This window comes from Saccopteryx leptura, chromosome 3, assembly GCF_036850995.1.
Source record: "Saccopteryx leptura isolate mSacLep1 chromosome 3, mSacLep1_pri_phased_curated, whole genome shotgun sequence".
Classification (NCBI taxonomy): Eukaryota; Metazoa; Chordata; class Mammalia; order Chiroptera; family Emballonuridae; genus Saccopteryx; species Saccopteryx leptura.
Genome location: NC_089505.1, coordinates 130,523,277 through 130,547,222, shown reverse-complemented (window position 1 = coordinate 130,547,222; position 23,946 = coordinate 130,523,277). Strand labels below are relative to the sequence as shown.

Genomic DNA, 23,946 nt, shown 5'->3' with positions numbered 1-23,946 from the left:
AACCTTTTTATAAAAACCGCCCACTTTTGCAGTGCTGGTCAACCTGGTCCCTCCAGCCCACTAGTGGGTGTTCCAGCTTTCATGGTGGGCCAATTGCAGTGCTGTTTGGTTGCTCTGCTAGGGCCCACCGTGAAAGCTGGAACACCCACTAGTGGGCAGGAGGGACCAGGTTGACCAGCACTGCAAAAGTGGGCGGTTTTTATAAAAAGGTTCGCCATCATGGTCTAAGCTCTGCCTTTGTAGGGCAAAAGCTGTGTTCCAATACGACTTAATTTACAAAAACAAACAGCAGGCTGAAACAGCCTTCAAGCCATACTTTGCCTGACCTATAACATAGTTATAGAACATTATGGTACATAGAGATAATATGAAATATGTGGGAAATCGTCAAAATGTGTTAATAAGTGAGAAAAGCCAGTTATAAACTACATGTAGTATCATATAATCCTATTTATGTAAAATATACTTAAGTCTATAATGCACAGCACATATTATTGACATTCTTCCCTAACAGTGCATGTTGTCAATGCATCTTTCCCTGATCTGGAAGTACCTACACCAACCATGAGCAGGGCTCAGCTCTCAGGGGGGCAATGGAAGAGGGCGACTGGGTGGGCGCAGGGCAGGGAGGGTGAAGGAAGACTCAGGTTTTACCTCAGACGTGTGACTTCTGTAACAACAAATAGATATTAAAGACTAGGGAAAGCTTCAGTGAGAAAAAAATATGATTTCAGAAAAGGCCTCTAACACCTTAAATAGAAAAACTGTTAAAAAAAAAAAAAAAAAGGGAAAACCATCAAAATGTCAGCTGACAGGAGTAGAGAAGGAGCCTTCTGACTGGTTTCAGGGTCTAGTGTGGGCAAAGCATTCAGGACGCGTGTTTGAAATGCTCCTGATTGTACCACATGGGATCAGGCCATGGTCTGTGATCTTTTGGCCAATAAGAAAATAATCATTTTTCAAGTGAAACCTCAATATTTTATGCTTTGCCTATGTTCACCCCACAGTCATTTTCAGGATCTACAACAACCCCCTTTTATTGGTGGAAGGGGCTGAATTGCATCCCCAGCCAAACATTCATAGATTGAAATCCTAATCCCCAAAACCTCAGAATTTGACTGAATTTTGGTCATAGAGTTTTTACAGAGGTAACTTATTTAAAATGTGGTCATTAGGTAGAACCCTAATCCAATAATATGGGAGAGGTTTGACCCAGACACACACAGAGGGAAGACCATGAGACGACACAGAGAGAAGATGGCTATTGACAAGCCAAGGAGAGAGTACAGAAGAAAGAACCCCGCCGACACCTGGCCCAGACTTCTAGCCTCCAGAACAGTGAGAAAATAAACTACAGCCACCTAGTATGTGGTGCTTTGTTACGGCAGCCCTAGCAAACTGATACTATTAGTCTGAAAACAAAAATGGAATTTTACAATCTTTGCCTAAGTGAGCATCTCCATGCATGGACAGGGTTCTAGCCCATCTGGTAGGTGGGCTGTGATATTCGGGCAGTTAGGCCGTGATGAGCGAGAGCTGCATGTCACCGCACCTTCCCCTGACCCTGCATGGGCTGCAATAGGACCGGTCACTTTGTGATGATTACTCCATCTCCCTGTTCCCTCATCTCTAAAGATCGAGTTGATCATATTGATTTGTTCCAATTCAACCAATACTTAGTGAGAGGCTATTATAAGAAAAGCTCTGACATCGGGGCTCAGCTGATTAAAAGAGATGAGTCAGAAGCAGCCTCCGCTTTCAAAAAGTCCGCATTCAAGTTAAGGGACAAGATCTAGGGCAAAGTCAAAGTGCGAGGGAACTAACAGTCCTGCCTGTCCCCATGAGCGTGGCCCTGTGCTGGTGCCGGAGAAGCAGAGACGGGGAGGGGCTCCTCGAGGGGCAGAAGGACCTAGTAACAGATGCCCCAGCCCTGTTGGATAAGTGCTGCAAAGGCAGGAAGCAGAGAGGATTCTGGGAGCCATGAGAGATGAAAGTCAAGTTGTGTCAAGAAGAGTAGGTGGTGGAGGGGATGCCTAGGTGTCTTAGTTCGAGCTGTCATAACAAAATATTACAAAATGGGTGACTCAAGGAATAAACTTTTTTTTTTTTTCACAGTAAAGGAGATTGGAAGTGTCCAAGATCAAAGTGCTGTCAGGACTGGTTTTCGGTGAGGCCTCTTCCTGGGTTGCAAACAGCCACCTTCTCATTAGGCCCTCACATGGCCTCTTCTCTGCACGTTGTGAGAGAGATCTCTGGGGTTTTTTATAAAGACATACGTCCTATTGGATTATGGCCTCACCTTGGACCTCACTGAGCCTGAATTACCTCTCCTAAAGGCAGGGTCTCCAAATATAGTCACACAGAGGTTAGGGCTCCATCGTACAAATTTTAGGGGGACAAAATCTAGTTTATAATGCTGTGTGAGAAGTTAGGCAGGTTAGAAACGTGGGAAAGGACATTTCAGAAAGAAGAAATTAGATGTAGTAAGTCTCAGAAAAAAAGAGTGTGATGCATTCAGGGAACAGAACCAGAGCAGGATGTATATGATAAAGAAAGTTAGAATCAAGGTTGACTGAATCTCAGCAGATAAAGGCACTGGCCTGGGAGGCGGAAGTGAGCACTGGTAAAGGACGGCCCGTCCCCATGTCACCTAATCCATTTCCTTCGCACTGTGCTATTCTGCTATCCCCAGTTCTCCCGGAAACAACAGCCCAATGCAGAATGTGAACAGGACTCCCGGGAAGTGCACTTGGGTCAGAGAAGAGCTATTCTCTTGAGACCTCAGAGATAATTCATGGAAGACATGGAACCTCTTAGATGGGCCTTGGCAATGGAACTGGGGTGAGAGGAGTGAGCAATAGCATGGGCAGGGGAGAAAGGAGAGGAGGACTCTCAGTAGGAGACATAGAGGGGAAAACAAGGGTGTCATGGAGGCAGGACTGGGTAAACGCCCTCTTATGGACTGAATGTCTGTGTCCCCCACCCAAATTTCATATGTTAAATTCCTAATCCCTACTATGATAGTGTTAGGAGGTGGGGCCTTCAGGAGGTGCTTAGATTATGAGGATGAAACTCTCATGAATGAGTTTAAGTGCCCTCAGAAAAGAGACCCCACAGAACTCCCTAACCGCTTCCAGTACGTGAGGATATAAGACCTGAAACAAGACCCTCACCTGACCACGGTGACTTCCAACCTCCTGACCTGTGAGAGACACATCCCTGTTGTTTCTGAGCCACTGCTTGTACGGTATTTTGTTACAGCCCCTCAGACTAAGTCACCACCTTAGATGGACAATGACGACTGTCTCATAGGAAGCACTCTCTAGAGGAATCTTCCCCAAAAAACCCTCTCTGCCTCCAACACTAATATTCCCAATTGAATAGTATTCACATTCCCTGCTTCCAAACAGCCAGAAGGCAGTGACTCACCCATGGGCTGCCCTCTCTGATCCTGGAATCGGCTCATACAGGCTGCAGTCGTCTTCAAAACTCCTGACATCTTCACAGTTCTCTTCGTCAGACATATCTAAGCAGTCCTGGTCTCCATTACACACGAGGTGGCGTTTCAGGCAGCGCCCTGGGAGAGCAGAGGCTGTGGTTGCTCCTACAGCCTACCAGATTGCCCCTCCCCCTCTCGTGGCCCATGTGCCTGGTCACCAAGTCCACCCACCTCTGAATCGCCCTCAGTTCTCTCCATCCGGTTTCATCCTTTTTTTTTTTTTTTGTCCTCTCTGCGTCTTGCCTCCTTGCAGCCTCACTGTCTCCCACCTGCAGCCTCCCAACTCAGGCCCTGTCCCAGGCTCCCTTTTAAAATTGAGCCTCCACTTTTCAGCCCCAGTGATCTTTCTAAAATGCCAATCTGGCCCTGTCATCCCCCTGAACTGTATTTTCCGGTGGCTGCCCATTCCTCTTTCAGATTCCACAGTCTGGCCTCCAATTACCTCCCTGGCCTATCCCCCCACCCCTTCCCAAAGGCCTGACCTGCGATTATTCTGAACTGATAGTGAGGCCTTAAATCTCTGTGCTTTTGTACATTCTTTTTCCTAGAAACTCTTCTTTATTTTCTAAGTCTCAGTTCAAGTATCATTTTGAAGCCGCTCTGACCCCCCAAAGCAGATGTATGTACGCCCTGCTAGGCAGTCCCATAGGACCACGTACTAATGCCCATTCTATTGGCTATCACACAACATTGTCATCAACTCCTTGTAGGTCTCTCTCCCAGAGAGACTAGGAGTACCTTGAGGTTGGTCATATTATTTTTTTATCTCTATATCACCAGCAGGTAGCATACTGCCTGGCATCTAATCTGTTCCCAATCATTATTTATTCCATGAAAAGAAGAATGAGCAAGTTATATATATATATTTTTCTAAATGTAATCAACAGACTTTCCTACAAACTTACATCAAAATTACTTGGGCTGTGGGCTTGGCTTAAAATGCGGATTCCTGGGCCCCATCTTAAACCTCCAGAATGACAATTTCTAGGGGATACTGCCTTTTAACAAGCTCCCTAGAAAGTGTTTTGCATGTTAAGTTTGACAAGCACATCTGTTATCCCGCTCGAGTGCTACTCACCTGACTCTTTACACTGGAAATCCTGTCCACACTGTGCTTGCCTCACACACGCTGCGGGTCTCTGACAGCCGATTTCATCCCAGACATCCCCGCTGCAGATGGTTCCCCCAAACTTGTTTGGCTGCAGCAGGCTCCGGTGTCGGTACTAAATCAGAGTTTGAACCAGACACATTCATTGTCTATCAATCAACCAAGAGTTGCACAAACGGGTCTCAGCTCAACATCAGGAATAACTGTACTGAGGGAAAGCTGCCTGAAAGGCTGTCTGTTGAAGAAGGGATCAGTGTTCATACAGAGTGAAGTTCCACCAGAGGAGGCACAGCCACCAGCTGGAATGCGGAATGAGGCCTCCAAGCACAAATGAAAGGCTTGAACGAGATGTTGCTAGCATCTTCCTACTTGCTGGGAAGAACCTCCTCCTCCTTCTTCAACTAGTTAGTTCCTATTCACCTTTCAAGATTTGTGGTTTAGCTTCTCTGAAAGGCTTTCCTAACTAAGGAGCATAGTCTGCAGTTTCCTGTGTGTTCCTCCCTTCCTAGATTGTATCATACAAAGTTGTGATCGCTTGTTTGTTAACTTTCTCACTGGTGTAGGGGGTAAGGGGAGAGAGAGGAGGGGCCATGTCTTACTTGGCTTTGTCCACTTGATCTACAGTCAGGTTCACAGGAGGCACTTTTAGAAGACATTTGTTGCTTTTCCTTTGTGGCATTCTTTCTGGTCATGGCATCCTCTCTTTCCTTGAGACATGTCTCATATGGTTCAGCGGGGATGACCTCATCCCCTCAGCCACAGGGGTGGCTGGGTATGAACCAGGCTGGGCAACCAGAGATCTGGATCTGCCAAGTTGCAGTTGGTTCAGGGGTTGTTTCATGGCTCAAACTTAGGGCAATCAGCATCCCCTCTGAGGATTTTCTGCCAGAACTATTGGAAAAGACCATTTCTTCTTCCTGAAGTTGCTGGAAACTGTGGGCATTGAGTGGTCATCTTGCCTACTCTGTAGAAAGAGCCCATCCAAGAGATGGACAAAGAGAACTCTGAATACATCATCTGAGGCCCTGTGTCCAGCTTTGACAGTAGATGAATAAAGACTGGGAAAAAGAAGGACAGAAAGAGTAAACATGCACACCAGTCTGTCAGCTCTCCGGCTTCATGAGAAGGAGGAAGCAGGACATGAGGATGCCGGAGATACTTAGTTCCCATCCCTGCCTTCAAGGAGCTTAGAGTCCAGTTGGGAAGATAAAATAGATAATAATGCAGTGCTGTCTGGAGGGCTCCACAGAGAATGTGCAATAAGCCAATGTGTAGCCCCATATTTCTGCTGCCTCTTACCCTGGATCACTCCCTCAGGCCCCGCCTGCAAGAACATTAGTCAATAGGAAGGCAACAGATACGGGTTTCTGACCTGACCCTATTTCTTACTTGCTGTGCTTGGTACTCTGTGCCTCAGTTTCCACATCTGTAAAACGAGGTGGTTGACCTCCTTGGCTTCACTAACAATTACTAGGGATTGTTTCACCGTGTCCTACATTTGAAAGAGCGTGCTCATGAGAATTAGACCCACTTGGGTTTAGATCCCAGAGTCACTGACCAACTGCCCCTGAGCGAGTCATCTACCTTCTCTGGGTTTCTGGTTTCTGCTGTGTCACGTGGATGTGATGACACCTGTCTGTGAGAGACAGTTCAAGGAGGCCCCTCGCCTGGTGCGTCACTGGTGCGCAGTACCAGGCGTGGTCTCCCCATCAACGCCTTGCTTGATGCAGTCCTCTCCTGATGAGCTGGCGGGTGAGAGCCAAGCAGGCTGCTTCCCCACCTCTCTCCCCTTGCCCACTTCCACCTCCCTAACTGGGATCACACCTGTCTGTGTGCCTTTTCCGCCTGTCAGTTAACAACAGCAGTTAGAGATTAGTAAACTCTGTGGAAGAGATTAGTTAGTGGTTGATTTGCAAATATGAGGGTGTTTTTGTTTTCTCCCCACAGTGTGCCCCACAATGGAGTAAGCAAAGGAATGCTCAGCACACCAACATAGAGCCAGTTCTCTTTTTTACTCTTTAAAAAGCTCATCCGAGTTCTAAGACTTGCAGTTGCCAACATGATGTAACGGTGCTGGTAGCTACCATGTATTGAGTGCTTATTATTGGTCAGACTCTTCCAGTCTTTAGCTCATTAATCCTCAAAAGTTTGGAAAGTTGTATACTCTTATGAATCCCATTTTAAACTGGGTTGAAATTCTAGTTCTACTATTTACTATACATGTGTCACTGGGTAAGTTACTTAGTGTCTCAGGCCCTCAGTTTTCTCATCTGCAAAATGAGAGCTGTCTGAGAGTGTTGCGAAGATGAGTGATAATACATGTAAAGAAATGAGCACTTTGCCTGGTTGCTGGTATACAGTCAACAGTCATAGTTACCAACATCATCATCCTCCTTGTAGCCAACTGTTGGGCTGCTCCGGAAAGATTTATTACTGAGTGAGAATTGGATTAGGTGACCTCGAATATCATTATCATTCTACATACAGTTCGGGGAGAGGCCATAGAGTGAAGTGGTCAGGCACGCGGGCATTTTAGAATCATACTGATCAAGTTTTAAATCTAGGCTCTGCCACTTTCCCAATGGGCGACCCAAGCAAAGGGGATGATGGTATCTGTCATGTACAGTTGGCTGTGAAAGTCAAATAAGACCATTTATTTGAAGCATTAGCACAGCACCTGGTATGTAGACATTATTTAATGGATAGTGACTTTCAATGCCATCGTTATCCTTCCTGTGGTTCCTATACTGGGAATGATGATGCGAACATGAGGTTGGTTCCCACCGGCTCCCTATTTTCTAGGTTGTTATCAAATAATGAAGACATTGTGTTGCAAAAAGGTTGGTACAGACATTCCCTGAGGAACTTCTCCGTGCTATAGCCTGTGGTTGAGATTGTTAAGACATAATTTTCTTTTTTAGCTAGTAGATGTTTCTTTCCTGAAATGCACATCTTTGTGTGATTTTGAGGGGAAGAAACATGTCAATAAAAAAAGAAACCAGAGTGTCTTTCATGTAAATAACAGGATTTAATTATTTTAAGGATTACTTAAGGAAGTCATTCAATTCCGATTTAGCATGTGAGTCATTCACCTGTGCTAGATGCTGTCTGAATGCAACATATGAGAAAAATGTAGTTTGGGATATATAATAGGTTGACTAATGGTCACGCAAAGATATCAAGTCCTAACCCTTGAAAGTTGTGTTACTTTATTTGAAAAAAAGAGATGATATGGATGGTCCAGGTAGGCCCTGAATGCCATCACAGCATCCTATGAGAATAAGGCCGAGAGAGGTCTCGCACAGATGCACAGAGGAGACACACAGAGGAGAAGGGAGCAGTGTGGCCACAGAGTGATGCAGCCACGTGCCAAGGATGGTGGACAGCCACCAGCAGCTGGAAGAGGCGAGGAACAGGTCCTCCCCTGGAGCCTCCATGGGGAGGGTGCCCCGTTGACTCCCTCGTTGCAGACATCCGGTTTCCAGAATTGTCAGAGAATACACTGCTGTTGTTTGTGGCAATTTGTCGCAGTGGTACCCAGAGAACTAATACAGGATCTCAAAGTAAGATGAGCATTTGGGGGCCTATCTAGGATGAAAACAGAAGCAAGTCTAGGATTCTTTGGCATATCTCAAAACTGGGAGAGGCAGGAACAATGAAGTTCAGGCTTTGAAGTTGCATAAATCAGGTCCAAATTGTGTTTCCAACATGCTGTGGTTTTGACCAGTTCATCAAACAGGCACAGGCACTTTCACACCTAACTGAAGAGTGGGTCTGGAGCAGGGAGGACCATCGGCCGACTGCAAAGGCTGTCATAAGAGAAGGGCAGGACTTGATTCAAGCAGTGGGAGTGGGGTTGGAGAGGAGGGCACAGACAGTAGTTATAAAAACAGCTAACATGTTCCAGATGCCATGAAGAGCACTTTGCATGCATTACTCATGTAATGCTTATAATAACTATTGTAAGCACTATTCCTATTCTCATTTATAGATAAGGAACAGAAGACAGGGAGAGGATAAAAATATGCCCAAAGAAACATAGCAAAAAAATGATTCAAAGACAGGATTTAAATCTTAATTTCAGAGCTTAAACGTTTTTACTTGGCGAGGTTCAGGCAGCAGTGTACATGTGTGCAGAAGGCGGGAGCCTGGATGGACCAAGCCCTTGGTGCATACAGCAAAGGCCTGTGCTGTCTTTACAGGGTTTAAAATAGCAATGAAACAGCATAGAAGCTGGTCTGCATTTTATTATTAAATAAAAGTGATTCTGAACAAAGTAGAATTTTAATGTCCCTCCCTGCCAGAACAGGGGTGGTGAGTCTCAACATCCCCCTTCCCTGGTATACCACTGAGTTTACTCACCATCTTCGACCATTCAAAAACACTTAGACATGCAAGATAGGCACACATCTGTTCACTGGGTGTGTTAGCCTTTTTAGTCTATGAATGTGGAATCCTCAGGAACACCCTCTGTGGCAGGCTCTGGTTCATCTCAGCTCACCACAGGCCATGGTCAGCTAGGCATTTTGTCACTAAGCCATTAGCCTCTCCAGATTCCCTCATTAGAAGGTAATAGATTGGCTAGGACCCAGAGAGGCCATCAGGGATCAGCGTGGCCCTGTCCAAATAACCACTTTTCTGCAAATACACCATAATACATACATCTTTTACAGCCTCACCCAATAACACCTTACAAACAAAATCAGGAGAGGCAAAAAATAAATACTACCATCCACATGACCATGACTTCCAAATACCTCTTTATAGATTCAGTTTCTCTCCAGACCTCCAGATTTATAGACCTGGCTGCTTATGCCTATCTGAATGCCTAGTACACAATTCAAATACCAAATGCCCCCAAACTGGTCACAAACGTCTCACCTTTCTGTCCTGGCACTGAAAGCAGTCTGTCCACGCAGACCAGCCGCTCAGCCGGCAGCTGACTGCTGGGGGGGCGGAGTTCTCCGCAGCCCGGCTTCCTCTCCTAAAGACAAGAAGGACCTCCGCTTCAATTAAACATTTTTATTATGATAATTTTAATTTTTGTTATTAAAAATGCAAAATGGTTTTTTTAATATGAAGGCATCTTAATAACATGAAAACAGAGTCTGAATTTTTCCCAGTTTTATTGAGATACAGTTGAGAAAAATTATATCTATTTTGGTGTACAATGTAATAGCTCAATATACATATACATTGTAAAATAATTATCACAACGAATTAACACATTAATCACCTTACACTTACCTTTTTTTAAAGGCAGTGAGAACACTTAATATCTACTCTTTTAGCAAATTTCAGGTAAGTTTACAACACAGTATTATTAACTATTGTCACTACACTGTGCATTGCATCCCCAGAACTTCCTCATGCTATAACCGAATGTTTGTGCGCCTCGACCAGCTTCTCCCCGTATTCACCCCTCCTCAGCCCCTGGAAACCCCCTACTGTCTACCACCTACTCTTCTGGTTCTGTGAGCTCAACTTTTTTAGATTGCACACATAAGAATGATCATGCAGTCTTCTCTTTCTCTGTCTGGCTTTTTGCATTTGGCATAATGTCCTCCGGGTTCATCCAGGTGTTGTCACAAATGGCAAGATTTCCTTTTTTTTTTTTTTTTTTTTTTTTGTATTTTTCTGAAGCTGGAAACGGGGAGAGACAGTCAGACAAACTCCCACATGCGCCCGACCGGGATCCACCTGGCACGCCCACCAGGGGCCACGCTCTGCCCACCAGGGGACGATGCTCTGCCACGACCAGAGCCACTCTAGCGCCTGGGGCAGAGGCCAAGGAGCCATCCCCAGCGCCCGGGCCATCTTTGCTCCAATGGAGCCTTGGCTGTGGGAGGGGAAGAGAGAGACAGAGAGGAAGGAGGGTGGGGGTGGAGAAGCAGATGGGCACTTCTCCTATGTGCCCTGGCCGGGAATTGAACCCCGGTCCCCTGCACGCCAGGTCGACGCTCTACCGCTGAGCCAACTGGCCAGGGACCCCCCCCCTTTTTTTAAGGGCTGAACATAAGCTGAATTTTCTAATTTGTAAAGTTTGCCCACTTATTTGGGCAACTGGGTACCCATAGCAACAGAACTCAAGGCGAGATATCAACCTGCAGGTTATGTGGAGGTGGGAGTGGGCGTTGAGGAGGGGCCGTCCACCGGTGCTCTGTTATTTTTACTTGGAAGGCTTGGCTCTAGGGATACTTCCAACACTTGAGTGATTTTATCTTTCTTCTTAAGAATTACACGTGCTGTTTTTAAGATGAAAGATATATGGCCTATTGCCCTTTCTTTTTTTTCCAATTTCTTTTATTGTGGTACAACACACATGATATAAAATTTACTATCTTCCCCATTTTTAAGTGCACAGTTCAGGGCTATTAAGTACATTCACACTGTTCTGCCACCGTCACCACCATCCATCTCCAGAACTCTTTATCTCCCTGTGTCAATTTTGAGATGCAATATTCAAGCAAAGGAAAAAGCTGTGCACATTTCCCTTACAGTCATTACACTCTTAAGAAAATTTTATTGTGCTTCTAGTGTATACAGTAATGTATGATGGTAAAGGGTTTATATAAAATCTCTCTTTCAGTTCTATATAAATCCTGTTCATAGAGAAACAAATATCGAAGAATGCTAACATTTTTGAAGAGTAGCAGAAAGCCCAGGGCTTTCTTTTAAGTATGTGGGCTCCAAGGGGAGGGGGCTGAGTTTGAATCATAGACACCTACTGACCTTGAAAACTTGAGCAAGTTGTTTAACTTCTCTGACCTACAGCTCTCCCATTTATAGAACTATGTTAAAAAATAATATTACATAATAGGGTTATTGAAAGCACATTAAAATGCTTATGAAGTGTTTATTAAAGGTTGGCTTTTATTATTACATGCTAGAATTATATTTTATTATTACATGAATTCTCTCACTTAATCTCTATAATGATCTGAAGAGATAAATATTATCGGTCCTATTTTGCATATAAGAAAGTCAAGATTCCTAAAAGGTGAGTAAACCTCTAAGGTCTTAGCCCAAGGGTGACAAGTGGAAGTTGAACTAGTTGGTTTGATGGCAGAGCTCAGTTTCTGTTCCTCTCAGGCCTGCCTGGCACCAAGCCTGACCCTCTTTCCATAGCGTCACCACTGCTCCTGGTCAGCCACTGGACAGAGTCGGAAGGTTGTCCGTTCCCACCAGAATTGCCATGACCTTCGAGAACCAGGCAGCCTCTGCTATGATGAGTGGAACAACTATCTCCCTAGTGTAGGATTAAAAAAAGAGTGCTTCAGATCTCATGCTAATTATGTCAGAGCTGCCGCTCGTGATGAACAATGACACCTAGGCTGAAACTGTGGACAAGAAGCCGTGAGCTGGTCAGAAAACTGACTAACACTAGTTCTCACACTTGGGTTCCAGGACACTCTAACCTGGGTTCCCTTTACACTCTAACATGTCACTGAGGACTCCAAAGAGCCTTTGGCTAGAACTACTGATATTCATAAAACTCAAAATCAAAACTGAGAAAAATTTAAAATATGTATTTATCAGTTTAAAAGTACAATAACAAACCCATCCCATTACATGTTACCACATATAACATAGTTTGTTAAAAATATATTTCCAATACTAAAGAAAGTGTCATTGTTTTCCATTTTTGCAAATATTTTTAATGTCTGGTTAATAGAAAGCAGCTAGATTCTCATTTCCACTTCTTCATTCAACATGTTGCTTTATGTCGCTTTGGTTGAACTCTATGAAAAAAAAATCCAGCCTTTTAAAAAAAATTTTAATGGAGTGACATTGATAAATCAGGATACATATATTCAGAGAAAACATCTCCAGGTTATTTAGACATTTGATTATGCTGCATACCCCTCACCTAAAGTCAAATTGTCTTCCCTCACCTTCTATCTGGTTTTCTTTGTGCCCTTCCCTTCCCCCACCCCCTCCCTCTACTTCCCCCCCCCAAGTAACCATCACACTCTTTTTTTTTTTTTGTATTTTTCTGAAGCTGGAAACGGGGAGAGACAGTCAGACAGACTCCCACATGCGCCCGACCGGGATCCACCCGGCACGCCCACCAGGGGCGATGCTCTGCCCACCAGGGGGCGATGCTCTGCCCCTCCGGGGCGTTGCTCTGCTGCGACCAGAGCCACTCTAGCGCCTGGGGCAGAGGCCAAGGAGCCATCCCCAGCGCCCGGGCCATCTTTGCTCCAATGGAGCCTTGGCTGCGGGAGGGGAAGAGAGAGACAGAGAGGAAGGAGGGGGGGGTGGAGAAGCAAATGGGCGCTTCTCCTATGTGCCCTGGCCGGGAATCGAACCCGGATCCCCCGCACGCCAGGCCGACGCTCTACCGCTGAGCCAACCGGCCAGGGCCTCACACTCTTTTTTTTTTTAAACATTTTTTAAATTTAATTAATTTTGTTTACATAGATTCTAGGGTCACCCCAAATGCATCCCCCCTCCCCCCTATTCCCCTCAACATCTCCCTTCCCCCCTCCCTACAATGCCCTCCCCCCTTCCCTTCAGGTTTATCCCATCCTATCATTCCCCTTCCCTCTGTCCTCTTTTCCTCTGGTCCCTTTTATTCCTCCTTTGTCTCAATTCCGTTCCTCAGTTTTAATTATTCCTTGGATTCCTCAAATGAGTGAGGTCATATGATATTTTTCTTTCTCTGCCTGGCTTATTTCACTCAACATAATAGTTTCCAGGTCCCTCCATATAGTTGCGAAAGGTAAGATTTCCTTCTTTTTCATGGCCCCATAGTATTCCATTGTATATATGTACCACAGCTTTTTAATCCACTCGTCCACTGATGGACACTTTGGCTGTTTCCAGATCTTCACTATTGTGAACAATGCTGCCATAAACATGGGGGTGCATTTCTTTTCTTCAGTCGGTGATATGGTGTCCTTGGGATATATTTCTATAAGTGAAATGGCTGGGTCAAAGGGCAATTCCATTTCTAATTTTTTTATGAATCTCCATACTGTTTTCCACAGTGGCTAACCATCACACTCTTGTCCATGTCTCTGAGTCTCATTTTTATGTCCCATCTATGTATGGAATCATATAGTTCTTAGTTTTTTCTGATTTGCTTATTTCACTCAGTATAATGTTATCAAGGTCCATCCATGTTGTTGTAAATGATCCGATGTCATCATTTCTTATGGCTGAGTAGTATTCCAGCCATATATGTACCAAAGCTTTTTGATCCACTCGTCCACTGACGGACACTTGAGCTGTTTCCAGATCTTCGCTATTGTGAACAATGCTGCCATAAACATGGGGGTGCATTTTTCCTTTTGGAACAGTGCTATGGTGTTCTTGGGGTATATTCCTAAAAGTGGGATAACTGGGTCTAAAGGCAGTTTGATTTTTAATTTCTTGAGGAATCTCCATACTGTTTTCCACCAGCAGTGCAGGAGGGTTCCCTTTTCTCCACATCCTCGCCAGCACTTATTCTGTGTTGTTTTGTTGATGAGCGCCATTCTGACTGGTGTGAGTTGATATCTCTTTGTGGGGGTTTTTTGTCTTTTTTTTTTTTTTTTTTTTTTTTTTTTGTATTTTTCTGAAGCTGGAAACGGGGAGAGACAGTCAGACAGACTCCCGCATGCGCCCAACTGGGATCCACCCGGCACGCCTACCAGGGGGCGATGCTCTGCCCACCAGGGGGTGATGCTCTGCCCCTCTGGGGCGTTGCTCTGTTGTGACCAGAGCCATTCTAGCGCCTGGACAGAGGCCAAGGAGCCATCCCCAGCGCCCAGGCCATCTTTGCTCCAATGGAGCCTCGGCTGCGGGAGGGGAAGAGAGAGACAGAGAGGAAGGAGAGGGGGAGGGGTGGAGAAGCAGATGGGTGCTTCTCCTGTGTGCCCTGGCCGGGAATCGAACCTGGGACTTCTGCACGCCAGGCCGACGCTCTACCACTGAGCCAACCGGCCAGGACCTCATTGTGGTTTTAATTTGCATTTCTCTAGTGATTAGTAAGGTTGAGCATTTTTTAATATAGTTGGAAAAATTATATAGTTGAGGAGTGTTTTAATAGTTTTCCCAGATAATTGTGACTGTTTTTCTTTTATACTACACCAAAACCTGACAAGAGGTAATCCTTAAATATTAGTTGCAATGTGGAATCTGAAAGCACATCAAGGAATTTTTTCATGCCCTGTTACATTCAAATTCATTAGTCTTTGTATGCTTTGAATGAATCTGGCACCCATACGTGATTAGGCATTGGAAATTTGAAAAATAAAGGTTCACTGATTCTGCATATTTCAAAAATATTAACACATTATTATACAATATAAAAAGTCAACTTTATTAAGATTGCTAGAGATATCCTCAAGCTCATAGTAGTGGATATGTTTTTCAAATTTTTAATTTTTGTTTGAAGGCTCCAATTCGGTCATTGGAAACAATAATGTTTCCAATTTGGTTTCAGTGAAGAAATAGACTCTGTTCATTTTTAGGCCAAAGTCTGTCAAATATCTAAGCCTGAATAACTGCAGTTGGACAGTTATCCTGCTGAGTAAAAACCATGTTCCAGGGAAAAGGTGGCTACTTTTACTTACAACTCAAATGACTGCTTTCTCACAAGACAACCACCATACTCCAGTGCGGCTGAAGTTCTTTATGCATTTTTTCCCATTTTGACACATAAAATATTTAACTAACGTGCAAAGATGGAGGCTTAGTAAAATTAATAATTTTTATTGTTTCTTTCAAAAAGGACTTTGTAAAGTAAAACTCAATTTCTTTTCTGTGAGTTAGTTGCTGCTCCCTTAATTCATACCAAGGCCTAAGTAGTTTAACCTGCCATTACTTTTGTACCATCAGTACAAATATAAGCAGAGTGAAAAGGACAAATGTTTTAGTATTATAGTAAAATTGTTTTGAATTCACAAGACCCTCCTCCCTCAAAAAGATCTTAGGGACTTCCTGGGGCCTATAGATCACACTTTGAGAGAAATTCTGATCTATTGAATACAAACTGATGGTAGTATACATATAACAGTACCCATACTATCTCTTCAAAGAAAAACTTCAGTGCTCAGTTTACATTATTTCCCCCCCCCCTTTTTTTTAGGTGAGAGGAGTGGAGACAGTGAGGCAGACTCCTGCATGTGCCCTGACTAGGATTCATCTGGCAACCCCATCTGGGGCCGATGCTCTAGTACCAAGCTATTTTTAGTGCCTGAGGTTGATGTGCTCCAATGGAACTATCCTCAGCTCCCGGGGCCATGCTTGAACCAGTCAAGCCACTGGCTGCAAGAGGGGAAGAGGGAGAGAAGGTGGAGAGAGAGAGAAGAGAAGCAGATGGTCGCTTTTCCTGTGTGTCCTGACCCAGAATCGAACCTGGGACGTCCATATGCAGGGCTGATGCTCTATCCACTGAGCCATTAGCCAGGGCCACATTGCTATTAACCTTTATTCTGATACCTTTCATGGCTCTGGCAGACCTCTTCATCCCTACAAATGAGCATCCATCAATCTGCCCTCTCAGTTGCTTCTTTTCCTCAACTGATGGCTTTTTTCCCCCACTTCTCTATCTATCATGGTCACATGCTAGACATTCTCATTCTGAAACAGCTTCTCCTCCAAATCATTAATTCACGAGTCATCTGTGAATAGTTCTTTGAGGGCTCTACAGCCTTCTTATCTGTCTTATGTGCTCAAGGATTCCCACTGCACTTGTGTTTGGACCTCATTAGGTCTCCATTCTCTTGACTCCTAAGCTTTCTCTCTGTCAATAAGATCCCCTCATATTTTTATTCCCATTTATAACTAGTTTTGAGAACATGATTTGTAATTTTAAAATCTTCACTATATCCTAAATTTCTGGATCCCACTGTTCCCTTGATCATATACCTACGTGTAGAAGCCTATCCTGAATGAATCCAACTGTCTACCTTTTTACCTGGTTAACTCCTATATTTCTTTCAGTCTCATCATAAACATTAGTTCTTTAGGGAAACATTGCTCACTAGTCAGACGATGTAGATATCTCCTTTCATGTGATTTGGTCAAGCTCTGCACGTCTCCTCAACACTGAATAATTATGCTTGTAATATTTGTATAATTTCTGTTTTCTCCATCAGATTGAAAGCAAGTACTGTCTGTGTGTTTGCTACTGAAGTCACAGCACCTGTCACAATGCCAGACCCAAGGGAAGTGCTCAGTAAATAGGAAAGGAAAAAAGAAGGAAGAAGGGCAAGGAGGCATAAAAAGAGGGAGGGAGAGAGGAAGGAAAAGGAAGAGATGGGAAAGAATGAGAACAGTATCTGAGAAAATAGTGTGGGAAATTTTTTGAGATTTATTTGAGTCTACTTTTCAGTTAGATTCCAATTAAATAATTCTGGTACCTAGATATTCAAACGGCTCACGGTTTGGTTCATCTGTCATATTGCCGATAGATTGCAGTAATGAAAGTTTGAAGCATGGGAACATGGAGAAGACAGGGTTCTAATCATCAAAAGGTGGGAGAAGGTTTGGGAGCAGAAAATGTCTCTGGCATTAATTCTGCATCTGACTATAGAATTGTCAAGATAATGTCATTGTAAGCCCACAGAGACTGCATTACGGTGTCAAGATGGAAGGAAACAGTATTAATGGATGGAAGCAAGAGCAATACTGTGTTGCTGTAGTTTTAAAAGCTTTGTGACATGATGTCTAGACAGAGGCACACACAGTAATGCTATCACTGAAGCGAGAGTACAAACGGTACACAGGACCATTCATTAAGTCATTACAGGGCTCCAACCTTCTAGCCAATATCAATGTGACTAGCATTTTCTCAGCATTCCAAAGAATTTTTTAATATAGTTTACTTTTTGCTGATTATAAAAGCAATACATTCTCGTTAAAGAGAACACAGAACAGATAGTGAAAGAAAAAAATTGCCCCAGTTCCTACTGACATTAATCTTTTTTTCCATATTTCCTTTCACTCTTTATATTCATAGCATAGTTGAGGTCATACTGAGTATTGCATTTTGTATCCTGCTTTCCCACTTGGTATTGCAGCAGAAATGTAAACTACTGATGATTGTTCCACTCCCCTAATATCAAATAATTAGACTATCGAGCTCCGAGTTTTTCTGTATTCTGTTATTTATTGAAGATGTATCCTATAGAATGGGATGGCTGAGTTGAAGGGGAGAAGTGATTTTAAAGCTTATGACACATATGGCCCAACAGCTTTCCAAAAGAATTGTATCAATGTTTCAATTAATTACTTAAGCAACCATCAATATATCTAACTATCTGGCTTTTAGTTTATTCCTCTGTAGAATCACACAAGTCTATACAGCACAACTGCAGGGTTTCTGGAAGTGTACTCTGTGGAGCACTAGCTCCTGAGAGACACGCCTGAGATGGAAGACAGAAAGTTTCCCGGTCAAATATGTTTGGATAAATTGCACCCATCATGCTACTTTTGGAGATATAAAATACCCAATGACATATTAACAGCTCTGAGAAGTTCTGAAGTTTAATTTACTTAACCCAGTATAAAGCCAGTATGCATGGCCACCATCACAGCCGCCTGGCCCATGCAGGTTTGCATTAGATTTGGACAGTCGGTAAAGAAACAATGGAGCCAAGAACTCGTGGGCTATTAGCTTTACTCCTAGCTTGTACCTGGCAGGCAAGTAAAAACATACACTGGGCTCCAAAACCCACTCATTCAGTGCTCACAAAGCTACTGACTTATCCGAGTTTCCTAGAATCAAAGGTTTCTAGCTCACCAGGCTTATTCACCTCTGTTCCCCATCTCCTTCTCTCTGCACAAACTCTGCACAAACTGGCTTCTCCCTCAGCACTCCACCATCTTGGCTGCTTCTCCTGGCCTCCTCCACGTGGCCTTTCTCTGCTCTCCTCTCTAATGCTAATCTCAGGAACTGAGAGAGAGCAAGCTCCCGGTCTGCCCCACTTTATAGTGTAGAAATCCAAACTTTTAATCCAATATACAAACAAGGAAGTCTCTTCTACAAAGTCACTTATCTGAGGCATAATGGGATTCCTCATGAGAGTGCACCACCGCACATCATGCAATCAGTCAAGGGTGTGGGGGAAAGCTTAGTTTTAAAACTAAGCCTTAGGCTATAATGACCCGGCCTGCTTACAGCCTGTCCCCCACACACAATACAAACTATAAGCGAGCAAACATAAATGTCATATTTAAAACTTATTTGACCAACACCCAGCATTTACTGAATTTTTTGACATGTCATTTTTTTCATGTAACATCTGTAAGACTATGTCACACAGTTGAAGAAACACTGATAAAACATAAAGGGGTTTAGAGTCCAACAAATATGAATTTAAATCCAGTTTCTGCTACTTACTGAACTTCAGTTTTCTTATAGCTCAAAAACTGGGAAATAAAGATTCCTGAAAGTGTTTAGAACATGGAGTGAAATCATGTATATAAAAGCCCTAAGCGTAAGTCTAACATACAAGTTAGTTTCTTATCTCTAACCTTCTCAGTCCCATATGTGCTCATCAAACCTCTCCATCTTTGTCGGAATGTATTGAATGTCTGCTCTTTATAGGGCTGTGGACTGGTGAGATGCTTCCTATCTGCCTTCTTAATATGGTGGGATATTGGGCAGAGGGCATAAAACCTGGAGATGAACATACAACTTGCAAGTCCAATGCTCCACCCCAGATTGTGGCCACTTCAGCAATTTAGATCACAAAATAATTAATTAGCTACCAATCCTCAAATAGAAGGTCAGAAGTCCTAACCCTGATTACTGCCAGGGGGCACCTAATCAGTTAGCTCAGCTTGTATTCCAAGCTGATTGTCACCAATTATATAATCTTGAGCCATTACCATTCATTTTCATGGAAATTACCGTATATCCCCATGTATAAGATGCAAATTTTTTTGAAAAATTTGAGGTTTAAAAGCTGGTGCGTCTTATATACAGTGGTTGTAGTTTTTTTACTTGCATTTCCCACTTTTTCATACTTGTTTCTGCGCTCATTGTTGAAGACAGTGATTTGTCATCAAACACAAATGAGGACAAGCTAATGCAGGGGTAGTCAACCTTTTTATACCTACCACCCACTTTTGTATCTGTTAGTAGTAAAATTTTCTAACCACCCACCTGTTCCATAGTAATGGTGATTTATAAAGTAGGGAAGTAACTTTACTTTATAAAATTTATAAAGCAGAGTTACAGCAAGTTAAAGCATATAATAATAATTACTTACCAAGTACTTTATGTCGGATTTTCCCTAAATTTGGCAGAATAAATCTTTATAAAATAACTTAGTATAGTTAAATCTATCTTTTTATTTATACTTTGGTTGCTCTGCTACCACCCACCATGAAAGCTGGAGCGCCCACTAGGGGGTGGTAGGGACCAGGTTGACTACCACTGAGCTAATGGATGGGAGTTTTGACAGTGATGAGGAGTTGTATGAATTTTATGATGAATAAAACTTGAGTTCAATAATTTTATGTAATACATTTTTTTTTTAATTTTGGGCCCCAAAATTAAGGTGTGACTTATACATGGGAGTGTCCTATACATGGGGAAATATGGTACATTGTGAAGCTGAAGTATTTTAAATTTGACTTTGAAAGTGCTGAATCTCTAACAACCTCCCTGTTGCTGTATCCAGTGAAAGGTTTTCTGAGTTGGTCTTACTTGCCCTCTGTTTACCATTGTTTCCTTAAAAGTCTTTCCTGTTGTAAGGCTGGGGGCCTTGGCCAGGCAGGTTCCCTTTGGATTTGAGCAGAGGATAAAGGAACAGTGGGGCCAGAGGATAGTGGACCATTCCGTTTATTAGCATCTCACAACAGTGAACGAGCAAGCAGACAGGAAAAACTGCTTCCCTCTCTCTAGACTCACAAGGAAAGCAGGTGAGACGGCGGGGGGGGGGGGGGGGGGGGGGGCACGACCCCTTCTCCGGCAAACTATGGCCCCTCCCAGTGGCAGTAGGCAATCTGGAATCTACAATCTGTTGCCCTGAGGGCAAGCACCCGCAGCCTCACATAGACTACACACATGGTGCTGCCCCTGCTCACGCACTAATCAGGCAAAGTATATACTTTTTATATACAGCGAGCAAGCCTGACACACTATTTTGCCCAACAGCTGTCTTGGACTTCTTTCACACCACACTCCTCTGCTCTCTTCCTAATCCGTGGTCAGTCCTCTGACTTTCCTAAACACTGGGATTCCTCGGGGTGCAGTCTTGACTTCTTCTTTTCTCCTTCTGCTTTTCTCACTCTTGAGAAAGTGAGATCTATTTTCTGTGCTTCACATATCATCTCTATTACTGCCTCCTAAATGTAGACCTTCAACTTGGACCACTCCTCTGAAATCCCGTTTTGTCTATCCGATTGCCCATTTTATATCTCCATTTGGGGTCTCTTAGGCATGCCCGACTTAATGGCTCCAAATATAAACTGTTCATTTTCTCCTTTTCATCAGCTCCTCTCTCAATTTTACCTACATCAGAAAGTGAACCACCATAACACACTGTTGCCCAAGCCAGTTACCTAGCGGTGGTTTTCATTTCTTCCTTCCCCTAACCCTCACATCCAGTTTTTGAGAAATTTCTGTCCATATTCCCTTCAAAATGTATCTCAGTGATCTTCCCTCCCATCTCCCTGGGCTTCCCCTGTCCTAATTTAAGGCACTCTTATCTCTCACCCAGATCATTGCTGTGGCCTCCAGTGAGCTAAGACCTTCTACTTACCCCTTACTCCTCTCTTATAGACCATCCAGTATTTGTTTGTTTGCTTTTACTATACATAGACTGAAACGCTAATTCCTCATCATGGTGCTCTAGGTGCTCTGTGGTCTGGCCTCTGCCCACCTATCTGACATCCTCTCGTGGCACAGTCCTCGGCTCTTATGCTCCTCCCATCCTTCAGGTCCATGAACATGACTTGCCACTCTCCACAGTAGGGTTGTAATAGCTGCTGATCTCTCCCTTCTCCCCTGCTCGTAGAATAGTTTCTCCTTATTCTGCTTCATAGCTCAGCTTAAACGCCACCCATGCAGAGCGCTGCGCTCCAACCATCCTCTGGTCAGATGGTTCTGATATTCTCTAACAAAGGAGCCTACTTTTCCCTTCGTAGTATTTATCACAGATTTTTCTGAAATGTTTTGTTTGCCTGTTTCTTTGCTGACTCTGTCACTGCTGTAAACTCCTTGAGGGTAGAGACCTTATGGTGTAGTTCACCCCATAGCACCTAGCGTATCTGGAATAGTTAATAGAATTTTATTCTATGGACCCTCACATTAAAAAGTATGATATTCTTCTACATTTTAATGATACACTTTTACTTTTATTAACTCAGGTTTACCATTCGCTTATTATCAAGTCTTAATAGAAAAATGGGATTTTTTTAGAAAAATATTTTAAAACGAAATTGATGATGTAAGATTTGAATTGGGGGAAAACTAAAAGGAGTGCCTTTGTGAATTTTTTTTTGAAATGTTTGAAATCACTGACTGAGCGAAAAAATTCATGCCAACTGGCACATTATGAATTTTTTTCTAATTTTTGTCAACCATCAGAGAGAGTGTAAATGCCCCAAACCGACAGTAACAATCATCATTGGCAATAGCTTTCGCAAACGTCTCCTCAGGACCTGGCACCGTTCTAAGTACTTTTCACGTATGTTGTTCTTCCTCTTACTTTCCTCCCATTTTGTAGCTCAGAAAACTTCCTTTTCCTGGGGTCACACAAATACAAAATACTTATGCAGAATTTGGACCCATAAAGTTATTTCACCACGTGGTTTTCTGTTTTCAAAGCCAGGGTTAGACACACCAGCAGTAGACGCAAAGACCTCAAGATTTCCTACCTCAGCACTTTGTCAAGTATTTAATTGGTTCTCTTTTGCCTTGACTTCAAATTTGCCTCTTCACTGGTCTGTCTTATTTGATAAGTTCATCAAACATCAGGACTCTTTATTCATTTTCAAAAAGGATTACAATGATAAGCTTTTATAATTAAGAGTATCTCAGCAGAGACTTCCTTCACCACGGTTCCCTTGCCTTTATCTTCTAATTATTAGAGATGAATTTTCTGATTTTGTTCAAAATTGTGTTTGCTTTAAATACAAGTTGCAAATGAACTACTTAGAAAAATGCCTTCCTCCCTTCTGAACTCTTACTTAAAGAAAATCTCTCTTGCTCTCGCATTTAAAGGCAATAATGATTTAAAATGGAATCATCCAATAAGACTTTGAATAAAACAACTCTAATTACAACCTTCAATGCTTGGGAGATAGAGGCTGCTCCCAAAGGTGAAATCAGGAGCTGTGTAAGCACCACAAAATGCTTAATGTGAAGATATAAAAATACGTGAGACCAGGTTAGAAAATTCAAGGAGGTGGTCTGGGCCAAGCGCAATGGACGTTTGAAAATATCACTTCCATTCATTATCTCACAGCAAAAGGTAGACTCATGTCTAGAAAATCTTGACAGTCTCTTACCTTTCCCAAATGATTTTCTGTAGATTACCTGATCTTATTCTTCCCCAAATGCTATGAGACAGATATTCTTATGATTCACAAACAGATAAGTAGAGGTTAATTATACCACATTACTCAAGAGAACTATTAGATATTAAGCTAAGTATATTATATACCCAGGATCTGATTTCCTGTTCATTAACTCTTATAGAAGAAGCATTATTATGCTCATTTCCCAGACAGGACACCTGTGATTTGCAAACAGGCCCATCCGACTCCAAGTGCACACTCTTCTCACTGTCCACTGGTCCTTCATTTGATTAGTCATAGCAGGAAAAGAGGTCATATTCCAGCCTAAAATAGCCTCTAACACACAGGCAAGTGTCTACTTTCCCCACCTGGTGATCCCCATGTACAAATTTTGCAGTGACATGTGGCCGACTCACCGGTTCACCTTCTCCTGTATGGTTATCCCAGGCTGACAAGTCATTAAAAACAAGATGAAGAAAGCCACAGCAAACATCTCATCCAGTATCCACCAGCCTATATCACTTAGAAGGAATTAAATGATCTCTTCAGGGAGCTGGAGTCAAAGATGTCTACAGGCCTGGATCCATAAGATCTAATGTTTGACACTAATAGAAATCCCTTGATTCTCATTCAGAAGTGGTTAATTAGTTACTAGGGTATTGATTAGCCAAACACCCTAAAACCCTGAACACCAAAGGCCACTGTCCTTCAGACCTTTTGAAAAACAATACTCAGAAGATATTTATTTAACCAATACTAGCTTAGCAAAGTGATCTTATTTTCAGAAAGAGGCATAAGTCAAATTAAGATACAGGTCCAGAATTCATGGTCTTTTTTAGTGGTTCTTGGAACTTGTAAGATCAGATAAATTTGT

The 23,946-nt window shown here is 43.0% G+C and overlaps 1 protein-coding gene across 1 annotated transcript in view; it reads right to left on the bottom strand.

Annotated features, from left to right (window-relative positions):
• C8A (complement C8 alpha chain) overlaps window positions 1-23,682 on the bottom strand; it is a 66,375-nt gene extending 42,693 nt beyond the window's left edge. Inside the window, exons 1-4 of the mRNA XM_066376396.1 lie at window positions 23,489-23,682; window positions 9,489-9,591; window positions 4,578-4,722; window positions 3,430-3,577 (exon numbers count right to left, since the gene is read on the bottom strand). Coding sequence (XP_066232493.1) covers window positions 3,430-3,577; window positions 4,578-4,722; window positions 9,489-9,591; window positions 23,489-23,565 — 473 coding nt within the window. The 5' untranslated portion in view covers window positions 23,566-23,682. The remainder of the gene's footprint in view (window positions 1-3,429; window positions 3,578-4,577; window positions 4,723-9,488; window positions 9,592-23,488) is intronic.
• Between the last annotated feature and the right edge of the window lie 264 nt (window positions 23,683-23,946).